Source organism: Eurosta solidaginis, chromosome 2 (genome assembly GCF_040869045.1).
Source record: "Eurosta solidaginis isolate ZX-2024a chromosome 2, ASM4086904v1, whole genome shotgun sequence".
Taxonomy (NCBI): domain Eukaryota; kingdom Metazoa; phylum Arthropoda; class Insecta; order Diptera; family Tephritidae; genus Eurosta; species Eurosta solidaginis.
The window spans coordinates 168,806,458-168,829,549 of record NC_090320.1 but is presented as its reverse complement, the minus strand read 5'-3'; the positions used below and the strand labels follow the sequence as shown (position 1 = coordinate 168,829,549).

Below are 23,092 nucleotides of genomic sequence, written 5' to 3'. Positions count from 1 at the left end.
ATGAGGGATTAAAACAGAGTCTTGTTAGTGAGAAGAACCGGCTATCGTAATAGCGGGACCTAACATATAGGTTTATGCTTAGTAAGCGGCGCTTATATGGTCACTAGACAGGCTCGTTCATCTCTTCGGGCGCAAAAAGAAACAATCACCGAAAGTATGAGACATCCAGTCATTGTATTTCGCAGGGTTGGAAAAGCACCTCACATTTGTCCAGAGCTTGTTTCCTTCTCAGCAGAGGGAGAGGAGCAAGTCGGACAAAGAGAAAAACTAAGGAATTTAAAAAATAACCGAAGCTCGTTTCGTTATTTTATTTTAATATTATGATAATATAAAAATGACTGATTTAGTACAGATCAGATAGAAATGGAAATGGAGTTGGTGATGTAGAGGTAGAGGTAGATGTAGAGGTCGAGGAAGAGGTAGAGGGAGAAGGAGAGGTAGAGGTAGAGGGAGAAGTAGAAGTAGATATAGAGGTAGAGGTTTAGGTAGAGGTAGAGTGAGAAGGAGAGGTAGATGTAGAGGTAGAAGGCGAGGTAGGGGAGAAGGAGAGGTAGAGGAAGATGTAGAGGTAGAGGGAGAGGTAGAGGTATAGGGAGGAGAGGTAGAGGGAGAGTCTTTCGGCCAGGAGTTTATATATATTACACAAGGAAAGTTCGAGCAACTTCATTTCTGACTTCCACTCCATCTATGTCGGCTTGAGGAATGGTTTCACCCTCGTTTTCGTCGTCAGGATTTCTATGCTGAATTTCTTCATCCCTTCCATCATCTTCGTAGACAGGAATGTTGCGCTTGCGGCAAATGTTGTGCAGCGCACAACAAACATTAATAATTTGCCCTACAAATCGTGGTTCATAATGCAGAGTTCCTTGCAAGCATCGGAACCGGCTTTTTAACACGCCTATTGTGCGTTCAACCATATTGCGCGCCGCAGCATGCTTCTTGTTATATTTATGTTCCATTGATCCATACTGTGGGCTCCTATATGGTGTCAATATACAATGCTCCAAGGCATAACCAGAATCCGCCAAAATCCAAGTATTTGGAGCACTATTATTTCTATAGAACTGCCTTACTTCACTTTGATTCCATATGAAGGAATCATGACACGACCCCGGGTGACTTGCATCTACAGCTAGTATTTCCATGTTATAATTGCAAACCTGGCAATACAAATACTACGCATTACTGATGAAACCCAAATCTGTAAGTATTCTATAACTTACCACCATAACATTTATACTAAAATAACCCTTTCTATTAAAAAATAGGGATTCGTCCATCGTAGGCTTTACTATTTTTACATGTGTGCCATCTATGCAACCAATGACACCGGGAAAATTAAATGTTCTATAAAAGTATTCCTTAGACAGATCCATTTCCGCTGTAGACATCTTCAGCTGAATGTTATCTTCACATATACAGTTTTCTAATTCCTCTATAGTAGAGTGCAAAATTTTTGAAAAGGTGCTTCTGCCAATGTTCATATCTTGGTCTTTGGCTATACCCAGTTGGTATGATCCCGTTGCTAAAAACCGGAGTGTAGCCGCTAATTGTGTGGTTGGTGAAATAAAGCGATGGCGTTCTGCCAACATATTGCCTATTTTACTAAGGATCATTTGGAAAATGTCCTTATCTACGCGGTAGGACTCTATAAATCTAAAAATACGGATACATATGTTTACATACCCGTTGATCCAACCACTTTATTTAAAAAAACTTACTTGGAATCCAGCTGCCGTAATATGTTCACTTGCGATCTAAGCTGTCGATTTTTACGTTTTTTATGCACCACTGCACGTCTTCTTGCCTCTGCATTTCCGAAAACCATTGGTGCTGGCATTTTGTTCAAATTTTTACACAATTTTAATTTAACTAAAACCAAAATAAATGAAAACAGCTGTTTCGCTTGGTTATCGACTCGAAATGAAAACGATTCGAAATCGACTTCGAATCGATTTCTTTCAATCGGAATTGAGAACACCAAAAAGAAATCGACTCGGAATCAGCCTCGTTTTACTTTTCAAAACGATGTTACGGTCTGCTGCTACGGTCTACGGCTACGACCCACTTGGGAGCGTGTTCACGCGAACACACCTAGCGATGTGGCGAAAGTGGCGATAAAAAAAAAAAAAATATCGAAGACAAGAAAAAAGACAGACCGGCCATCACTACGAAAAAATTCTTTCCTTTTTAGCACGAGGTTCCAGCAGCGTAAAGTTCTATTCTATGAAATAATCCGTTACTGGCGCAAGGAAGATTGGAAGAGCAAAAGAAAATATACACAAATACATACTGCGAAGGCTGATGCACAATAAAAGCGGGAACTATTTTGTGGAATTGCTGCTATGTATTGAGAAGTTTAAATAATTCAACTACGCCAATAATTACTTATAAAAGTTATGGTGATCAACGCCAATCAACTAAACCTTAAAACTGCATGTGTTACATATGCACATATTTGTTGAACGTAGAATCAGTCATAAACCAACAATACGGAATCGCGTTAAACAATTGTCGCGGCGCCCTGCTGTTTTAGCAAGTTGGGTGGATCATCATCATACATATATCATTACGTTTATATAGTACATCACTGGTTTCTTGGCTCAGCGTAATAGTGTCTTTATAGATTGCAACAAAGTGGCGTATCACGGGCATAAACAAGAAATAACAGCAGCGTCTTGCTCCTTGTCTTCCCAACGCTTGCGACGACGTGTACGAGATTCAACGCCCTGCCACCATCGTACTTGTATACGCAAAGTGGCTAAAATTCCAAATCTCAGCGCTAAAAATCTTATAATAATCACAAAATTTGGTACTTGCATGATTGGATTAGTACCACAATTACAACCAAGACTCCAACATCTGAAACATCAGCTGGAGGCGCAGCAAAAGAAGCAAACATCAAGGTATAAATTTAGATGTAATTACCCTACAAAAAAATTCTGGTCACGAAACTTACCCACGCCATGCAAATGTGACTAAGAACATAACCTATGACTTTATAGTAACGGGTCAAACGGCGTGGAATGACTAGAGCATTTTTGCAGGGTAGTTAAACGAACTTCCAAGTGGTACTTAGAGGGTTTCATATAGCCCGGGTAAACCATTCGACAAGGATCGAATTTTTTTGTCAAAATTACGACATTCCTTTTTTTTGAATTATAAACATACAAGATGAACAGATAGTTTAACGTACTATAGAAGAAAAGTTACATATAAATGATTGCCACTATGTAACTTTAGCTTGTAATATCTATCTAACCAAAAGAATTACCACATGAACGCGTATGTTTTGCAACTTAACAAGATATTAAGGAATGTAACCACCGTTCAATATATTTACAGATTTTAAAGGTTTGTTCACAAATAAACAGGCAGTTTTCTCTCAGCCAGGTCAAGCAGCATCTACCTGTTAGAACGCTAACCCTAATTCCAACATACGCCGTTTATTTGTGAATGCATCTTAGACACATTATATTGAACAAAACTCTTTAGATATAACTAAAATTGTATTCAGCAATTCACGAGCATAATTCCATTTATCTAATACCTACCTAAGCATTAGATTTAAAAAAAAATAAAAATTTAAAAGACATACCCTTTTCTTTATCATTTTAAGAATATATTTTGGCGCTTTAAAATGTTTGAAGTTAGCTCACGCCATCACGTGAAACGTTTTAGCGATTCATTTTGGAGATCACCCATAAAATGTTAGGAAAAAACAAGGAAATTTTATGCACGAATCGGCTAGAAGATTTAAACTTTCTTTTCTTATATCATTCAAGTACAATATATATATATATATATATATATATATCTACACATATGAATTACTATTGCTAGCAATATTGTTCGAACCGCCAGAAGAAGGTAATATACGTGCATATAATGCATAGCGCTACATAAAATTTATCTTTATTGCTTTTGTAACAAATTTTCTCAGTACATATTACATATTATTATTATCATTATAATATGCGCGTTATACCAAATTGATATTTAGTTACACTCAAAAAAATTAAGTTTTATTATTAGTGATTTTGGGCCAGAGTATAGTTTTTATTAATTTTTCCAAAAGGAGCTTTTCGGCCGATAAATAAAAAGACAAAAACTTTTGTTTTTTCTTATTCTCCTACGCGTTTCGATGTTTTTTATAACATCTTCATCAGGGAGTCTGGTTTATTCTAATAATTCTAATATTCGTTTTATGTTTTATTAGAATAAACCAGACTCCCTGATGAAGATGTTATAAAAAACATCGAAACGCGTAGGAGAATAAGAAAAAACAAAAGTTTTTGTCTTTTTATTTATCGGCCGAAAAGCTCCTTTTGGAAAAATTAATAAAAATAAGTTTTACCACAAAGCATATAATAAGTGATTATTGTAACAACGTACTAATGTAAGGGCAAAATGAGTAAGGGGCTAAACCATACAACACTAAAATAGTATGTGCATAGATCAAGTATGTATGTATGTAACTTATATACACTCGCAACCAACAACACCAACACAATCACCAACCCCCTACGTTAATAACCAAAACTAGCTAGAACTTTATATATATTTTTTTATAATGAATTGTGAATAAATATTGTAATTAAAATGGGAATGTTGACTACCCTATTCTTTTAGAAGGCACTTAGGGCATACAGGTAAGGGGCCACCGAAATTTTAGGTGCTTCGGTGGCCATGGTTATTTGATGGTGGGATAAAAGCACCGGGCGTCGCAACACCACCCGCGGCGCCCCCTATATATATTCGGCCCTTTTATTTGTTTTTTTAGTTTGATTTTCAACGTTGGTAACCGGCCATGTCCGGTTCGGTAATTTTTTTTTGCGCCAGTTTTTTTTGAATTTTAGATTTTTGAATTTTTTTGAATGTTAACGGTCTGTCCGTGACATCCGGTTCAGCCGGATGTCGTTTTAATTTGAATTATAAGCGTTTTGAGTCGGTCTCTGCGCTCCTGTCAGTTTGTTTTGAATTTGACAGCTGCTCGTTTTGATAGGCATGATATGACCATTTTTTCTGTTTATGGCGCAGGAACAGTAAGGTTGGCAAGGACCCGCCCCAGCCGACAATGACTAGCCACTGTGCACCAACACATCATGCCGGCCGCCTTCCTTACTGCTTCCATCGTAAATGCGATTTCCATAACAGATGGCGCCCAACGCTCTGGCGTCCGAGGCACTGTCGCGATGACAGTTGCTGAGGGCGCCATAACAGATGGCGCCCAACGTGGTTCCTGAGGCGCCGGGTGCGAGGGTCACTCCTGGTCAACTTGTGAAGTTGACCATCCCACCAGTCCGGGGTGAGCAGCCGCAGGAGCAGCCACCTGCGTTGCGGTGGGATGGTTCGACGGATCAGGGTGTCCGGAGTGATCATCGTCTCCGGTAGCTGAGGGATCCACGCGACTTTACGTCAAGTCTCCGGATTTTTTTTTATTCCACCCGATGAGGCAGTGCTGCGCACGCACTTAAGTTTTTTGTAGATCTTGGGGTTTTTTTTTTATTTTCCCGGAATGTTGTCCGTTAGTCGGTTTGGTAATAATATGTCCGCTAACTTGGTTTTTTTTGTAAAGTAGTTTTTTTTTAGTTTATTTGCCGAATTTTGTGTTGTTAGTGTGAGTGCGTGTATGTATGTGGAAAAAGAACCCCAGCTCATCCCACGCCCCAGGTGGTAGTTTAGAATACCACCTGGACTGTGACGGGTTGAGCTGGGATTCAGAGTGGCACTCCCTCCTGTCCCACCAGACTGGGGGAGCGGTTCCGAAACCGCTCCACCCATTGCGGCGGAGGCAGGAGGGGTGTCCAGCAAGGATGGACGGGAGGCCTCAACACCCCCAACCAGTCCCAGGGGCAAGCCCCTGGAGACTGCCCCTGCGTTGCGGCTGGGCGTGTTGAGACCAACCCGTGTGTGTCTGGAGTGACCCTAGTGGCCCCAACCAGTCTCGGAGGGGGGCCTTAAGACCCCCTCGCATTGCGGTTGGGAGCACTAGGGGCAAGTATGAATGGATTTATGTTTTTTTTATTAGCCTGTATCCCGAGTGCCTTCGGAAGGGGGATGTCAGCATTCCCAATGATTTCACGACCTATATCTAAAATATTTAATCGCTTCTTTTCCAGCTTTTGGAAGTTTCAATTTTTTTTTTAAATATAAATTTACATACATAATCCTTTTTTGTATCACTAAGCGCCTTACGGGCATAAGTTTTTTTGCTGGACCAATTTTTTTTGAACATGTCGCGCGACCAGTCATTCGGGCAACCGGGCCGGAATACCCCGTTTGGGAGTGCAGGGAATCCCCGGAGAAACCAGAACCGGGGCGGTAATACAAATAGAGGGGCCTTCTCACAGGCCAGGCGTCCCTTGGTGGTGCACACCCCAGTGGGCGGACAATACGGAGACCCCGCGTTATTAAACGTGGGCTCGGACCTGAATTGCCCTCGCGAAAAACTGGACATACCTGTAAGCACCAGTCATGTGAACGGGCACGATATCTCGGGGCTAATGCCCAATGCGGCGATCAACGCACCCGAAGGAGCTGGTGCTTTACCACCAAACCAGGAGATGGGAAATTTCGGAGACGCTACAAGCGATCGGACCTTAGGAATGCAGGACGAAGCCACTCGTGGAGGCTCGTGGCTGGACGTGCTACACCAACTGTTTCAGGCTTCGCAGGAGGAAATGCGGAGAGAGATGGGCTCAATTAGAGCCAACATGGCCCAGCTCAACGCCGCTCTCGAATCCACGCAGCAAGCAAACCAGCAACACAGGAATGCAAGTAGGATGGACCGGAACCCATTGCCATCGGTAGTACCTCCAATGTACCCGACTCCAAGCAGCATAGCAGTAAAACCGCAGGAGTGGAAAATCGCATTCGACGGCACTGGGAGCGTAGCCGATTTCCTCTTCAAATTGAACACCTTGTGTGAGCGCACACAATGCCCTGACGAACAAATAATGGCCAGTTTCCACTTATTCCTTTCGGGACGAGCCGAAGAATGGTACTGGCTGTTCACAAAACAAAACCCAAATGCGACATATGCCTTTTTGTGCTACTCGTTGAAAAGAGAGTTTGGCACTTTGAAAACGGACCACGAGATCATGATGGAGATCTCCATGCGGAAGCAAAAAGCAAGTGAGTGTTATGACGTGTTTCACGCGGACATAATCTCCTTGAACGCGCGCTTAAGGGAGCCAATGTCAGAGCTTCTACTGATTGACATAATAAAAAGGAACGTCAACAGTAGCCTTAAGCTAATGCTTTTTAATGCGGACGTAAGGACCCTCCATGATCTACGCGATGTAGCACGCAGAGGTGAACAAGTGCTGAAAGAGAGCAAGCTGCTGGGAGCCATTTACCCAGGACGGCATGTAAGCGAGGCACGCGTGACAACCCCGGACATGAAGATGGAAGGCGAGGACGGCGAGATAGATCCGCAGATAGAGGCGCTGGAATATAGACGCAGCAGAAGACCGGACTACTCGGGAATCCAATGCTGGAATTGCCAGGGAATGGGGCACTCCTATATATATTGTGAGGAACCCATAAAAAGTCCTTTTTGTTTTAAATGCGGGTATAAGGGTGTATTCACTCCTAAATGCCCTAGGGACCATCGCAGGCAGGGAAACCAGTACCCGAGCGAGAAGGCGGGGGAACCTCGTTCGGCTTCATAGCTCCCACATCAGCCAGTGCTCGAGGCGTCGTCCCTTGCGCTGAACCAGAGGGCGAATCTCTGCATGGAGGTGGTGAGCTTCCGAGGTGCAGTAGTACCCTGGCAGAAGAGCCCTCAAAAGTAATAATAACTTACCCTGACATTACGGACAGTTCGAATAGTTCTGAAGCCGAGAGTCAAACGTCTTCATCCGCGATGAGCGAGCCGATTAGAATTCTGCGACGCCAGCATAGGGATGTCGCTTGCCAGACGCAACTTTCACCAGACCTAGAAGAAAGGGAACATAGGTACGAACACATAAGACATACCATTTTTGAACACTACCCGGTATCGGAAAATATTTTGAAATGTAGGAAGAGATACCACAGGAGAGTACAGGAGCGTAGACTGCTGCAAGCCATCACGTTAACGCTTACAGAGGATGAAAGGCCTTTAGTAAAGGCTAGAATTAAGGATAGTTTCCTTGTAGGGCTGTTGGACTCGGGAGCCAACGTCTCCATCTTAGGGAAAAACGGAGTAGAATTCCAAGAGGATAACGGCTTTGAACATCAGCCCAGCGTGCGTTCGTATATACCGCGGGCGGCAACAAGCAAAAAATTTTAGGCTCAGTATCTCTACCGGTCACCTTTAAAAATATCACAAAGGTTATTCGTTTTTACCTTGTCTCCTCACTTCTCCAAGAAACATACTTCGGGGTAGATTTTTGGAGAGCATTTGCGTTAGCTCCCGAAATATTCCCAAGCGTAGAGTGTTTAGAGGTTAGACTTGAGAAGGAAGAAGAACTTAACCTGCACGAATTGTCACCAGAACGAAAATCAGAATTGCAAAAGGTCATCGAGACGTTCCCTTCGTACGAGAAATTAGGCCTAGGACAAACCAAATTAGTGGAGCATCACATCGACACCGGTGATGCTGTACCTATAAAAAGCAAACATTTCCCTCTTTCGCCACCGAGGCAAGCCGAAGCTTTTAGAGAACTAGACAGGTTACTCGAATTAGGAGTTATAGAATAATCCAACTCCCCGTGGTGTAGTCCTGTAGTACTGGTCCGGAAACCAGGTAAAGTTAGGCTGTGCATAGATTCCAGGAAGGTCAACGCGGTTACTAAGAAAGATTCGTACCCCCTGCCTCATATCAACGGCTTATTGCGCAGACTGAAGGATACGCATTTTATTAGTGGCATTGATCTGAAGGACGCGTTCTTCCAGATCAAATTGACAGAGTCCTCTAAGGAAAAAACAGCATTCGCAGTTCCGGGAGGCCTCTGTACCACTTCAAAGTAATGCCATTTGGTCTGTGCAATGGACCGCAGACTATGAGTAGGCTGATGGACAAGGCAATCCCTTCGCGCCTGCGAGAGAATGTCTTTGTCTACCTGGACGATCTGATGGTATGTAGCACTAATTTTGAGGATCACCTGAAATTGCTAGCGGAAGTGGCCCAATGTTTGAGAAACGCAGGGCTGACAATAAACGTGGATAAAAGTAAATTTTGTCAGAAGGAAATACGCTACTTAGGATACTTGATAGGCAGCGGGTGTCTGAAAGTGGATCCGGGAAAAGTAGAAGCAATGCAAAACTTCCCGATCCCTAAATCCCCTCGGCAAGTGCGTAGGTTTGTGGGCATGGCGAATTGGTACCGAGCGTTTATTACCAATTTTGCTGACTTGGTAGGTCCCTTGACCGACTGTCTTCGTAAGTCAGCAGGCCCGTTCAAGCTTACCTCTGAAGCTATAGACACTGTGCACCAACACATCATGCCGGCCGCCTTCCTTACTGCTTCCATCGTAAATGCGATTTCCATAACAGATGGCGCCCAACGCTCTGGCGTCCGAGGCACTGTCGCGATGACAGTTGCTGAGGGCGCCATAACAGATGGCGCCTAACGTGGTTCCTGAGGCGCCGGGTGCGAGGGTCACTCCTGGTCAACTTGTGAAGTTGACCATCCCACCAGTCCGGGGTGAGCAGCCGCAGGAGCAGCCACCTGCGTTGCGGTGGGATGGTTCGACGGATCAGGGTGTCCGGAGTGATCATCGTCTCCGGTAGCTGAGGGATCCACGCGACTTTACGTCAAGTCTCCGGATTTTTTTTTATTCCACCCGATGAGGCAGTGCTGCGCACGCACTTAAGTTTTTTGTAGATCTTGGGGTTTTTTTTTTATTTTCCCGGAATGTTGTCCGTTAGTCGGTTTGGTAATAATATGTCCGCTAACTTGGTTTTTTTTGTAAAGTAGTTTTTTTTTAGTTTATTTGCCGAATTTTGTGTTGTTAGTGTGAGTGCGTGTATGTATGTGGAAAAAGAACCCCAGCTCATCCCACGCCCCAGGTGGTAGTTTAGAATACCACCTGGACTGTGACGGGTTGAGCTGGGATTCAGAGTGGCACTCCCTCCTGTCCCACCAGACTGGGGGAGCGGTTCCGAAACCGCTCCACCCATTGCGGCGGAGGCAGGAGGGGTGTCCAGCAAGGATGGACGGGAGGCCTCAACACCCCCAACCAGTCCCAGGGGCAAGCCCCTGGAGACTGCCCCTGCGTTGCGGCTGGGCGTGTTGAGACCAACCCGTGTGTGTCTGGAGTGACCCTAGTGGCCCCAACCAGTCTCGGAGGGGGGCCTTAAGACCCCCTCGCATTGCGGTTGGGAGCACTAGGGGCAAGTATGAATGGATTTATGTTTTTTTTATTAGCCTGTATCCCGAGTGCCTTCGGAAGGGGGATGTCAGCATTCCCAATGATTTCACGACCTATATCTAAAATATTTAATCGCTTCTTTTCCAGCTTTTGGAAGTTTCAATTTTTTTTTTAAATATAAATTTACATACATAATCCTTTTTTGTATCACTAAGCGCCTTACGGGCATAAGTTTTTTTGCTGGACCAATTTTTTTTGAACATGTCGCGCGACCAGTCATTCGGGCAACCGGGCCGGAATACCCCGTTTGGGAGTGCAGGGAATCCCCGGAGAAACCAGAACCGGGGCGGTAATACAAATAGAGGGGCCTTCTCACAGGCCAGGCGTCCCTTGGTGGTGCACACCCCAGTGGGCGGACAATACGGAGACCCCGCGTTATTAAACGTGGGCTCGGACCTGAATTGCCCTCGCGAAAAACTGGACATACCTGTAAGCACCAGTCATGTGAACGGGCACGATATCTCGGGGCTAATGCCCAATGCGGCGATCTACGCACCCGAAGGAGCTGGTGCTTTACCACCAAACCAGGAGATGGGAAATTTCGGAGACGCTACAAGCGATCGGACCTTAGGAATGCAGGACGAAGCCACTCGTGGAGGCTCGTGGCTGGACGTGCTACACCAACTGTTTCAGGCTTCGCAGGAGGAAATGCGGAGAGAGATGGGCTCAATTAGAGCCAACATGGCCCAGCTCAACGCCGCTCTCGAATCCACAAGCAAACCAGCAACACAGGAATGCAAGTAGGATGGACCGGAACCCATTGCCATCGGTAGTACCTCCAATGTACCCGACTCCAAGCAGCATAGCAGTAAAACCGCAGGAGTGGAAAATCGCATTCGACGGCACTGGGAGCGTAGCCGATTTCCTCTTCAAATTGAACACCTTGTGTGAGCGCACACAATGCCCTGACGAACAAATAATGGCCAGTTTCCACTTATTCCTTTCGGGACGAGCCGAAGAATGGTACTGGCTGTTCACAAAACAAAACCCAAATGCGACATATGCCTTTTTGTGCTACTCGTTGAAAAGAGAGTTTGGCACTTTGAAAACGGACCACGAGATCATGATGGAGATCTCCATGCGGAAGCAAAAAGCAAGTGAGTGTTATGACGTGTTTCACGCGGACATAATCTCCTTGAACGCGCGCTTAAGGGAGCCAATGTCAGAGCTTCTACTGATTGACATAATAAAAAGGAACGTCAACAGTAGCCTTAAGCTAATGCTTTTTAATGCGGACGTAAGGACCCTCCATGATCTACGCGATGTAGCACGCAGAGGTGAACAAGTGCTGAAAGAGAGCAAGCTGCTGGGAGCCATTTACCCAGGACGGCATGTAAGCGAGGCACGCGTGACAACCCCGGACATGAAGATGGAAGGCGAGGACGGCGAGATAGATCCGCAGATAGAGGCGCTGGAATATAGACGCAGCAGAAGACCGGACTACTCGGGAATCCAATGCTGGAATTGCCAGGGAATGGGGCACTCCTATATATATTGTGAGGAACCCATAAAAAGTCCTTTTTGTTTTAAATGCGGGTATAAGGGTGTATTCACTCCTAAATGCCCTAGGGACCATCGCAGGCAGGGAAACCAGTACCCGAGCGAGAAGGCGGGGGAACCTCGTTCGGCTTCATAGCTCCCACATCAGCCAGTGCTCGAGGCGTCGTCCCTTGCGCTGAACCAGAGGGCGAATCTCTGCATGGAGGTGGTGAGCTTCCGAGGTGCAGTAGTACCCTAGCAGAAGAGCCCTCAAAAGTAATAATAACTTACCCTGACAGTACGGACAGTTCGAATAGTTCTGAAGCCGAGAGTCAAACGTCTTCATCCGCGATGAGCGAGCCGATTAGAATTCTGCGACGCCAGCATAGGGATGTCGCTTGCCAGACGCAACTTTCACCAGACCTTGAAGAAAGGGAACATAGGTACGAACACATAAGACATACCATTTTTGAACACTACCCGGTATCGGAAAATATTTTGAAATGTAGGAAGAGATACCACAGGAGAGTACAGGAGCGTAGACTGCTGCAAGCCATCACGTTAACGCTTACAGAGGATGAAAGGCCTTTAGTAAAGGCTAGAATTAAGGATAGTTTCCTTGTAGGGCTGTTGGACTCGGGAGCCAACGTCTCCATCTTAGGGAAAAACGGAGTAGAATTCCAAGAGGATAACGGCTTTGAACATCAGCCCAGCGTGCGTTCGTATATACCGCGGGCGGCAACAAGCAAAAAATTTTAGGCTCAGTATCTCTACCGGTCACCTTTAAAAATATCACAAAGGTTATTCGTTTTTACCTTGTCTCCTCACTTCTCCAAGAAACATACTTCGGGGTAGATTTTTGGAGAGCATTTGCGTTAGCTCCCGAAATATTCCCAAGCGTAGAGTGTTTAGAGGTTAGACTTGAGAAGGAAGAAGAACTTAACCTGCACGAATTGTCACCAGAACGAAAATCAGAATTGCAAAAGGTCATCGAGACGTTCCCTTCGTACGAGAAATTAGGCCTAGGACAAACCAAATTAGTGGAGCATCACATCGACACCGGTGATGCTGTACCTATAAAAAGCAAACATTTCCCTCTTTCGCCACCGAGGCAAGCCGAAGCTTTTAGAGAACTAGACAGGTTACTCGAATTAGGAGTTATAGAATAATCCAACTCCCCGTGGTGTAGTCCTGTAGTACTGGTCCGGAAACCAGGTAAAGTTAGGCTGTGCATAGATTCCAGGAAGGTCAACGCGGTTACTAAGAAAGATTCGTACCCCCTGCCTCATATCAACGGCTTATTGCGCAGACTGAAGGATACGCATTTTATTAGTGGCATTGATCTGAAGGACGCGTTCTTCCAGATCAAATTGACAGAGTCCTCTAAGGAAAAAACAGCATTCGCAGTTCCGGGAGGCCTCTGTACCACTTCAAAGTAATGCCATTTGGTCTGTGCAATGGACCGCAGACTATGAGTAGGCTGATGGACAAGGCAATCCCTTCGCGCCTGCGAGAGAATGTCTTTGTCTACCTGGACGATCTGATGGTATGTAGCACTAATTTTGAGGATCACCTGAAATTGCTAGCGGAAGTGGCCCAATGTTTGAGAAACGCAGGGCTGACAATAAACGTGGATAAAAGTAAATTTTGTCAGAAGGAAATACGCTACTTAGGATACTTGATAGGCAGCGGGTGTCTGAAAGTGGATCCGGGAAAAGTAGAAGCAATGCAAAACTTCCCGATCCCTAAATCCCCTCGGCAAGTGCGTAGGTTTGTGGGCATGGCGAATTGGTACCGAGCGTTTATTACCAATTTTGCTGACTTGGTAGGTCCCTTGACCGACTGTCTTCGTAAGTCAGCAGGCCCGTTCAAGCTTACCTCTGAAGCTATAGAGGCCTTCGAAAAGCTAAAGGTAGCTTTGAGTTCCGCCCCTGTTTTGGCCCAACCAGACTTTTCAAGGGAATTCGTAATACAATGTGACGCTTCCAAAGTAGGTGTTGGCGGAGTGTTGTTCCAGGTCGATGATGAGGGCGCTGAGCATCCAATCGCATTCGTGTCGAAAAAGCTGAATAATGCTCAACGCAATTATACAGTAACCGAGCTGGAATGTCTTGCAGCCATAATCAGCGTGAAGCGTTTCCGACCCTATGTCGAAGGATTACCTTTTCGGATTATTACGGACCACTCCAGTCTCAAGTGGTTGATGACACAGAAAGACTTAAGCGGGAGGTTAGCGAGATGGTCACTCTTACTGCAAAGATACGACTTTAGAATGGAACATCGTAAGAGCACCCTGAATGTAGTACCAGACGCACTGTCGCGTTTTGATACTGACGAGTTAACTTTCACTACCACACCCGGAGAAATAGATTTAGTCTCTCCCGAATTTAGCAGCAACGAGTATTTAGACTTAATTCGGACCGTCACCGAAAACGAGGAATCACTTCCGGATTTACGAGTTGTGGACGGTGTAATTTTCAAAAGAGTTAAGTTTCGTAAGGGGATGGAAGGGGAAGAAGACTCGCTGTGGCGTTTATGGTTGCCAAAAGGGTTGACTGAGGAAGCAGTGAGATTAGCACATGACGCTAACCGGAGTTACCATGGCGGATGGCAGAAAACCTTGGAACGTGTTAGGCAGAAGTACTTCTGGCCGCAGCAGGCTAAGGACGTCAGGGACTACGTCCAGCGTTGTGACACCTGCAAAACGGTAAAACCCACCAATCAGCAGTCGAGACCACCTATAGGGAGTACCTTTGAATCCGAAAGGTCATTTCAGCGGTTATATTGCGACTTTCTAGGGCCGTATCCGAGATCTAAGCGGCGAAATCAATTTCTTTTCATAGTGCTAGACCATTTTTCAAAATACATTTGGCTAAAGCCCATGCAAAGAGCCACCACTGTTAACGTTATAAATTACTTCGCCTCCGAAATTTTTCCGACTGTAGGGGTTCCTGAATTTATCCATAGTGACAATGGTAAACAGTTTATCTCGAAGGAAATGAACCAATTTTTATTAAATTACGGGGTGACGCACGTGAGGATGGGGCTATATTCTCCCCAAGCGAACGCATCCGAACGCGTCAATAGAGGAATTGTTTCTAAGATTAGGATTTTCCTGAAGGATAAGCCTGACCACACCGATTGGGATAAGCATATACCCGAAATTTTATCAGTCTTGAGAAGTGACTTTCATACGGCGATTCAGTGTTCTCCATACTTTGCATTATATGGCCAAAATATGGTCCAGCATGCCGCAACGTACAAAATTTTAGCGAAGCTCGGTAGCCTTCGGGAAGACCAAGTTACGATAGTAAGCCGAACTGACAAGTTGACTAATATCCGTGAGCAAATCCGTAAAAATTTAGATCAGCCTAAGGATAGGGGAGTAACCACCTATAACAAGCGCTCTAGGCAAGTCAACTACAAGGAAGGTCAGGAAGTTTTTCGAAGAAACTTTGCCTTAAGTAACTTTAAACAGGGTATTAACGCCAAATTCCTGCCGAAATACCTTAAGTGTCGTGTGCTTCGAAAAATAGGCAATGCACTGTATGATCTCGAAGACCTACACGGGAAATTGATAGGTCGCTTTCACGCTTCGGACATTCGTCCGCAATGAACCAGAAAACGTTTCCTTGCTAAATTACAATTTGATTTTTTTTATATACCTACCAATTGGACCCTTTTTTGTCTGGGCGTTTTGGCGGTCGGGGACATCTCGCCCAGTATTCTCCCCGAGCAATGACCTCATAGGTTGTTCACACGCGTACTCACCGAGGACCGTGAACACCCTCGCAGTCCACGCTTAGGTCGGACTAGCCTTTCGGAGTTTGGACGAGTTCTCCAGATCAAAATGTCTACCTTTTTTTTTGCTTTGCCTTCCTGTGGGAGCGATACCCACTGGAACCATCTTTCGGAGTTTTGACGAGTTCTCCATAACAAAATGTCTAATTGCCGCAAAGCCCTTATAACTAGGAAACAAAAATTACTCCCAACTTGACTTAATTTTTTTTTGATAGACCTATGTTGCCCGGCTAGCTTCGTAGGAGGACTTTGAGACTCTTATTTCAGGGGTGAGTCGTGCCCCACGTTGCTTGTCGTCGGAGATCCCAGATGATCCGGTTTCCTGTTCGCTTCATCGTCAGGTCTTCAAAGCGAAGCAGGTTTGTTACGGTCTGCTGCTACGGTCTACGGCTACGACCCACTTGGGAGCGTGTTCACGCGAACACACCTAGCGATGTGGCGAAAGTGGCGATAAAAAAAAAAAAATATCGAAGACAAGAAAAAAGACAGACCGGCCATCACTACGAAAAAATTCTTTCCTTTTTAGCACGAGGTTCCAGCAGCGTAAAGTTCTATTCTATGAAATAATCCTTTACTGGTGCAAGGAAGATTGGAAGAGCAAAAGAAAATATACACAAATACATACTGCGAAGGCTGATGCACAATAAAAGCGGGAACTATTTTGTGGAATTGATGATATGTATTGAAAAGTTTAAATAATTCAACTACGCCAATAATTACTTATAAAAGTTATGGTGATCAACGCCAATCAACTAAACCTTAAAACTGCATGTGTTACATATGCACATATTTGTTGAACGTAGAATCAGTCATAAACCAACAATACGGAATCGCGTTAAACAATTGCCGCGGCGCCCTGCTGTTCTAGCAAGTTGGGTGGATCATCATCATACATATGTCATTACGTTTATATAGTACATCACTGGTTTCTTGGCTCAGCGTAATAGTGTCTTTATAGATTGCAACAAAGTGGCGTATCACGGGCATAAACAAGAAATAACAGCAGCGTCTTGCTCCTCGTCTTCCCAACGCTTGCGACGACGTGTACGAGATTCAACGCCCTGCCACCATCGTACTTGTATACGCAAAGTGGCTAAAATTCCAAATCCCAGCGCTAAAAATCTTATAATAATCACAAAATTTGGTACTTGCATGATTGGATTAGTACCACAATTACAACCAAGACTCCAACATCTGAAACATCAGCTGGAGGCGCAGCAAAAGAAGCAAACATCAAGGTATAAATTTAGATGTAATTACCCTACAAAAAAATTCTGGTCACGAAACTTACCCACGCCATGCAAATGTGACTAAGAACATAACCTATGACTTTATAGTAACGGGTCAAACGGCGTGGAATGACTAGAGCATTTTTGCAGGGTAGTTAAACGAACTTCCAAGTGGTACTTAGAGGGTTTCATATAGCCCGGGTAAACCATTCGACAAGGATCGAATTTTTTTGTCAAAATTACGACATTCCTTTTTTTTGAATTATAAACATACAAGATGAACAGATAGTTTAACGTACTATAGAAGAAAAGTTACATATAAATGATTGCCACTATGTAACTTTAGCTTGTAATATCTATCTAACCAAAAGAATTACCACATGAACGCGTATGTTTTGCAACTTAACAAGATATTAAGGAATGTAACCACCGTTCAATATATTTACACATTTTAAAGGTTTGTTCACAAATAAACAGGCAGTTTTGTCTCAGCCAGGTCAAGCAGCATCTACCTGTTAGAACGCTAACCCTAATTCCAACATACGCCGTTTATTTGTGAATGCATCTTAGACACATTATATTGAACAAAACTCTTTAGATATAACTAAAATTGTATTCAGCAATTCACGAGCATAATTCCATTTATCTAATACCTACCTAAGCATTAGATTTAAAAAAAAATAAAAATTTAAAAGGCATACCCTTTTCTTTATCATTTTAAGAATATATTTTGGCGCTTTAAAATGTTTGAAGTTAGCTCACGCCATCACGTGAAACGTTTTAGCGATTCATTTTGGAGCTCACCCATAAAATGTTAGGAAAAAACAAGGAAATTTTATGCACGAATCGGCTAGAAGATTTAAACTTTCTTTTCTTATATCATTCAAGTACAATATATATATATATATATATATATATCTACACATATGAATTATTATTGCTAGCAATATTGTTCGAACCGCCAGAAGAAGGTAATATACGTGCATATAATGCATAGCGCTACATAAAATTTATCTTTATTGCTTTTGTAACAAATTTTCTCAGTACATATTACATATTATTATTATCATTATAATATGCGCGTTATACCAAATTGATATTTAGTTACACTCAAAAAAATTAAGTTTTACCACAAAGCATATAATAAGTGATTATTGTAACAACGTACTAATGTAAGGGCAAAATGAGTAAGGGGCTAAACCATACAACACTAAAATAGTATGTGCATAGATCAAGTATGTATGTATGTAACTTATATACACTCGCAACCAACAACACCAACACAATCACCAACCCCCTACGTTAATAACCAAAACTAGCTAGAACTTTATATATATTTTTTTATAATGAATTGTGAATAAATATTGTAATTAAAATGGGAATGTTGACTACCCTATTCTTTTAGAAGGCACTTAGGGCATACAGGTAAGGGGCCACCGAAATTTTAGGTGCGTCGGTGGCCATGGTTATTTGAGGGTGGGATAAAAGCACCGGGCGTCGCAACACCACCCGCGGCGCCCCTATATATATTCGGCCCTTTTATTTGTTTTTTAGTTTGATTTTCAACGTTGGTAACCGGCCATGTCCGGTTCGGTAATTTTTTTTTGCGCCAGTTTTTTTTGAATTTTAGATTTTTGAATTTTTTTGAATGTTAACGGTCTGTCCGTGACATCCGGTTCAGCCGGATGTCGTTTTAATTTGAATTATAAGCGTTTTGAGTCGGTCTCTGCGCTCCTGTCAGTTTGTTTTGAATTTGACAGCTGCTCGTTTTGATAGGCATGATATGACCATTTTTTCTGTTTATGGCGCAGGAACAGTAAGGTTGGCAAGGACCCGCCCCAGCCGACAATGACTAGCCACTGTGCACCAACACATCATGCCGACCGCCTTCCTTACTGCTTCCATCGTAAATGCGTTTCCATAACAACGAGTCGGAATTCAGAACAGGCCTGAATGATAAAATAATTATTTTTTAGGCCTTGAGCTCGATTCAAACCCGCGATTTTATAATTTATATTAATAATTAAGGGTTTCTTTAAAATTTGCAATAGTAAAATGATGAAAAATTTTATCGCGGGTTCGAATCGAGCTCAAGGCCTAACAATAATTTTTTATCATTATTATTGTTATGATAAATTTTTTCTTAATTGAAAAAATTTTTTAAATTAGAATAGAAGAAAGAAAAAATTTTATACAACTGCCAAAGCTCGTTGTATAGATCCATTTCGGGAACTGCTAAATTCCTTCATCGGCAACGTTTAGGCGCCGCTGCTATAACCATTCAGCCATCACAGCGGTTTTTTGTTTGTCTTCATTAATCCTACTTCCATTCTGGTTCGTGCCACTTGATATTCACAACACTGGGACATCTTTTGCAGAATAGCTGTGAAAATTGGACTTGTTTGTTGGCAATGCTGCCATAGTGTCATATTTTATTGACACTTTTTTCCCCGTGCTCTGGGATGTATTAACAATTTTTGTTGTTATATCGGCCTACTGATTTTAAGATCGCGGGTTCGAATCGAGCTCAAGGCCTAACAATAATTTTTTATCATTATTATTGTTATGATAAATTTTTTCTTAATTGAAAAAATTTTATCATTTTTTTGTCATTCAATTTTGTTAATATTGTGATTGTCAGCATTGCGTTTCAGCCTCAAAAGTATCTCATCTAAATTTGCTATTTTGTTAACAGTCTTAAAATTATGTAGCTCGAGCTTTTTATGTTTTAAGTGTGTACATATTTTCATATTATTAATATCAAAATTCTTAACATAATTGATATTCGAATTTATTATCGGTAGTTTTTTTTTTTTTTTTTTTGAAAAATTATAAGCAACTTTGTCATAAACTTGTAATGCTTCTGTCTGTATTTGTCGGTTATCATTTTGTATCTGTATCTTCTAATTTTGTTTTGCCATTGGTCTTGTTTGTACTGCCAATATATGTTTCGTCTAATATTTTAACTCATCTATAGTTGTAAGAGAAAGGCATCTGCACATACATTTGTTTTGCCTTTTATATACTGTCAAATAGGCGAATAAATCATACACGTATTTAAGAATTTAATATTGATTATTTAATAAAATTATTTAAAGAAATATAATTTTAATTTAATTTAGAAATTTATAAGAAAGAAACCAAACTTCAATTTTACGTCCGCTTGCTTCATTCGTTAGTTTTGTTCCATTTTGTTCTTAAGCAATAGCAAGGTTGCCACCTGTAGCTGACAACTCGGACCTTCCTGATAGATAGTCACTCCGGGACGATTGGTATGCTGGACCCCATTTCTTTTGCTCGCTACGTATAAGCTCATATACTTCATTGGATCTGAATTCATTGGAAAGTTCTTCGCCAGTAGCATCCTCATTTTGTATAGCCTGTATGAGTCTATTGGTGGCAACATCTGGTAGTTTATATCTAAAGACAAAGCTATTGGGACTTTGTTGGTAGTAGCGTTACTTTGTGAATTGATGCACCATTGAAGCTGGTACAGTGCAGTGCGTCTTCCCAATTCTTCTCGTTCTTACTACTGCACTTTAGTGAAGCCAAAATTGTTTTGTTTACACATTCAGCTTGACCATTGGCGTGGGGCGTGCGCACTGCTGTCTTTGCGTGATGGATGCCGTAGTCTTTTGCGAATTTACTAAACTCCTTAGAGATAAAAGCTGCCCTCTATCCGTTATTAAACTCTTGGTCGTCCATAAGTGGTCATGTATTCACGCAATGTTGTGAGCACTGGAGCTGTCATCGCGTTTCGTAATGCTTTCAATACCACATACTTCGTAAACGCACATACAATTACCAAAACGTATGAATTTCCACGCTTACCTTTCACAAATGGTCCGAGATGGTCCAGGTGTACCATCTGGAAAGGAATCGGAACCACTTCCGTCAGATGGTGTTGCGCATCTCCTTTTCCGCCCTTGACTTTATTTAAAAAACATTCCGGAGAAGCGGAACCAAAAATATTTGCTCAACCATTCAATGGTCTTCTCTGGATCGCAAATTATCTGCATGGTCGGCAGGCATCGGTGCAATTTAGAAACGAAACATCAAAACCAAGGAGAATTAAACAAGGGGTGCCACAGGGTGGTGTCCTATCCCCACTTTTGTTTAATTTCTGCATATCTAAGCTACCTTCACCACCGGAAGCAGTCACAATCGTTTCCTACGCCGATGACTGCACAATAATGGCCACAGGCCCAGGGCCAAAGATCGATGCGCTATGCAATAAAATAAACGGCTACCTCCCTGATCTATCCAGTTTCTTCGCCTCGCGAAACCTGGCATTATCACCGACTAAATCTTCCGCGACCTTATTTACAACATGGACGTCCGAAATGTCGACCATTTTGAACATCCACGTCGATGGCACTACGCTACCGACTGTCCTACACCCCAAAATCTTGGGTGTGACGTTTGATCAGGATCTACATTTTGGTGAGCACGCAGCCGCAATCGTTCCGAGAATTCAGAGCCGTAACAAAATCCTCAAATCCCGCGCTGGCAGTACCTGGGGAAAAGATAAAGAAACGCTCATGACTACAAACAAAGCAATTAGCCAGCCGATTACGTGCCACGCGTCACCCATATGGTCGCCAAGCCTAAAAATTACTCACTGGAAGAAACTACAGGCCTGCCAAAATACTGCTCTCAGAATCGCCACGGGCTGTCTTCTTATGTCCCCAGAACACCATCTGCATAATGGGGCGAGAATACTCCCCATCAGGGAGAGAAATGAGATGCTGACCAAACAGTTCCTGTTGAATACCCAGAAACCTCAGCATCCCAACAGACATCTGATTGATGAACCAACACCGCCTAGGGGCTTAAGGAGTCATCTTCGTGAGCATTCTGAGGAAATACGGCACCTGAGAACCCAGCCGTATGAACCGAAAAAACCCAAGCAGGTCCTTGGCGAACTCCATAAACAGGCGTCGGACCTTTATTGCGGGAATTGCCCGGTGAATCCAGTACTTAAAGAAAAGTATCCAAAACTCGCGGAAGAGGAACGCATACTCCCCAGGGAAACGCGTGTCACTCTTGCTCAACTTCGTTCTGGATACTGTAACAGGTTAAACTCTTACCTATCCAGAATCAACCCCGACATACAAAATGTATGCCCCGCTTGCAATGTGTCCTCACATGACACCAACCATCTCTTTAATTGTAATGTGGAACCAACGCCTCTAACACCCCCTTCCTTATGATCCACCCCTGTTGAAACGGCAAGTTTCCTTGGACTCCCGTTAGAGGATATTGATGACAATTTGTGATCGGTCGCGGATATTAGGTGGGGCGAAGCATTGCTACAACAACAACAACAACTCTCTACTCCGAAATTACCTGCTTCGTCATGCCAAGACCGTGTGACTCGCCATTTCACCCCTTGCGGCACCAATAACAATTTGTTGCTGCCTAGCTTACGGTAAAGTCTAGCACCCTCGACGACGTAATCATCTTTAATTTGTTTCACATTATTTCCAGACTTCCCATTGAGAATTTCAATGATATACTTTAGTTTCTGGTCCTGCCGTTGCATTGCAGCCACCCAATCATCTGATATGCTAACCCCTGTATAAACCGAAATAGCCACTGTCATTGCCTCACATGATGGCAGAGACGGACATCTACTGGGTCCACCAGCTAAAGCGTTTTTCGTAATTTTTTCTGTAATTTCAGCCACCACCTGGCTATTCGTGGAATCAATGGTGTCGTTGCCTTTGTGGATGCAAACGCGTTGCAATCCGTAACCACCTTAAAATGTTGCCCCATTAAATATGTTCGACATCGCTGTAACGTGTCTACTATGGCCAGAACTTCCAGCTAATAGCTTGCATAATTTCGCTCAGCGTCGTTGCACTGCCTGCTGAAATAAAAAACAGGCCTCCATTGGTATTTCTCGTTTTGCATTGAAACGCCTGATAAACCTAAAGCGCTTGCGTTGGTATGTACTTCGTGCGGTTTTGTTGCATCGTACATCGCCAAAACTGGTTTCATGGTAATAGCCGTTTTCAAAAAAAAAGGCCCTGATTTGTGAATCCTGCCACACAAAATTACTGTTTTTACGCAACAATGCTTTTAAAGGTCGTGCCAATATAGCGTAGTTCGGCGCAAACTTTCGAAAATATCAAGTAACACCCAGAAACTGACGAACTGCTGTCGAATTCGTTGGCATAGGAAACTCTTAGTTTTATTTTCACCTTGTCTGATACCATT

At 43.2% G+C, this 23,092-nt stretch overlaps 2 protein-coding genes across 3 annotated transcripts in view; one reads left to right on the top strand and one right to left on the bottom strand.

Annotated features, from left to right (window-relative positions):
- LOC137240318 (acylphosphatase-2) overlaps positions 1-23,092 on the top strand; it is a 459,684-nt gene that overhangs the window by 191,738 nt on the left and 244,854 nt on the right. The window lies entirely within an intron of this gene.
- Positions 635-1,849, bottom strand: LOC137242452 (putative nuclease HARBI1). Its single transcript, XM_067769733.1, has 3 exons — positions 1,722-1,849; positions 1,224-1,656; positions 635-1,160 (listed from the first exon to the last, which is right to left on the bottom strand). The coding sequence occupies exons 1-3, from the start codon at positions 1,838-1,840 to the stop codon at positions 639-641; spliced, it is 1,074 nt and encodes a 357-aa protein (XP_067625834.1). The 5' UTR covers positions 1,841-1,849; the 3' UTR covers positions 635-638.